This window comes from Eimeria mitis, genomic scaffold (genome assembly GCF_000499745.2).
Source record: "Eimeria mitis Houghton genomic scaffold, Emh_scaff3295, whole genome shotgun sequence".
Lineage (NCBI taxonomy): Eukaryota > Apicomplexa > Conoidasida > Eucoccidiorida > Eimeriidae > Eimeria > Eimeria mitis.
This window is the reverse complement of record NW_013571634.1, coordinates 1-246: the sequence shown is the minus strand read 5'-3', so window position 1 is coordinate 246 and position 246 is coordinate 1. Positions and strand designations below refer to the sequence as shown.

General features: G+C 65.4%; 1 protein-coding gene across 1 annotated transcript in view; it reads right to left on the bottom strand.

Annotated features, from left to right (window-relative positions):
- Nucleotides 1–229, bottom strand: part of EMH_0064480 (uncharacterized protein) — a gene marked incomplete at both ends in the record, with an annotated part of 453 nt that extends 224 nt beyond the window's left edge. The window contains one exon of the mRNA XM_013498260.1: nt 3–229. Within this exon, the coding sequence (XP_013353714.1) occupies nt 3–229 (227 nt within the window). The remainder of the gene's footprint in view (nt 1–2) is intronic.
- Nucleotides 230–246: the final 17 nt, after the last annotated feature.

Genomic DNA, 246 nt, shown 5'->3' with positions numbered 1-246 from the left:
GCTGCTGCTGCTGCTGCTGTTGCTGCTGTTGCTGCTGCTGCTGCTGCTGCTGCTGCTGCTGCTGCTGTTCCCCGTCTCCTCCTGCTCCCCCTCCTGCTACTGTTCCCTCTCCTGCTCCCCCTGCTACTCCCGCTGCTGCCGCCGCCGCCGCCGCTGCTGCTGCTGCTGCTGCTGCCGCTGCTGCTGCTGCTGCTGCTGCTGCTGCTGCTGCAGGGTACTCGGTATTCATTGGCTCTGATAGATGAG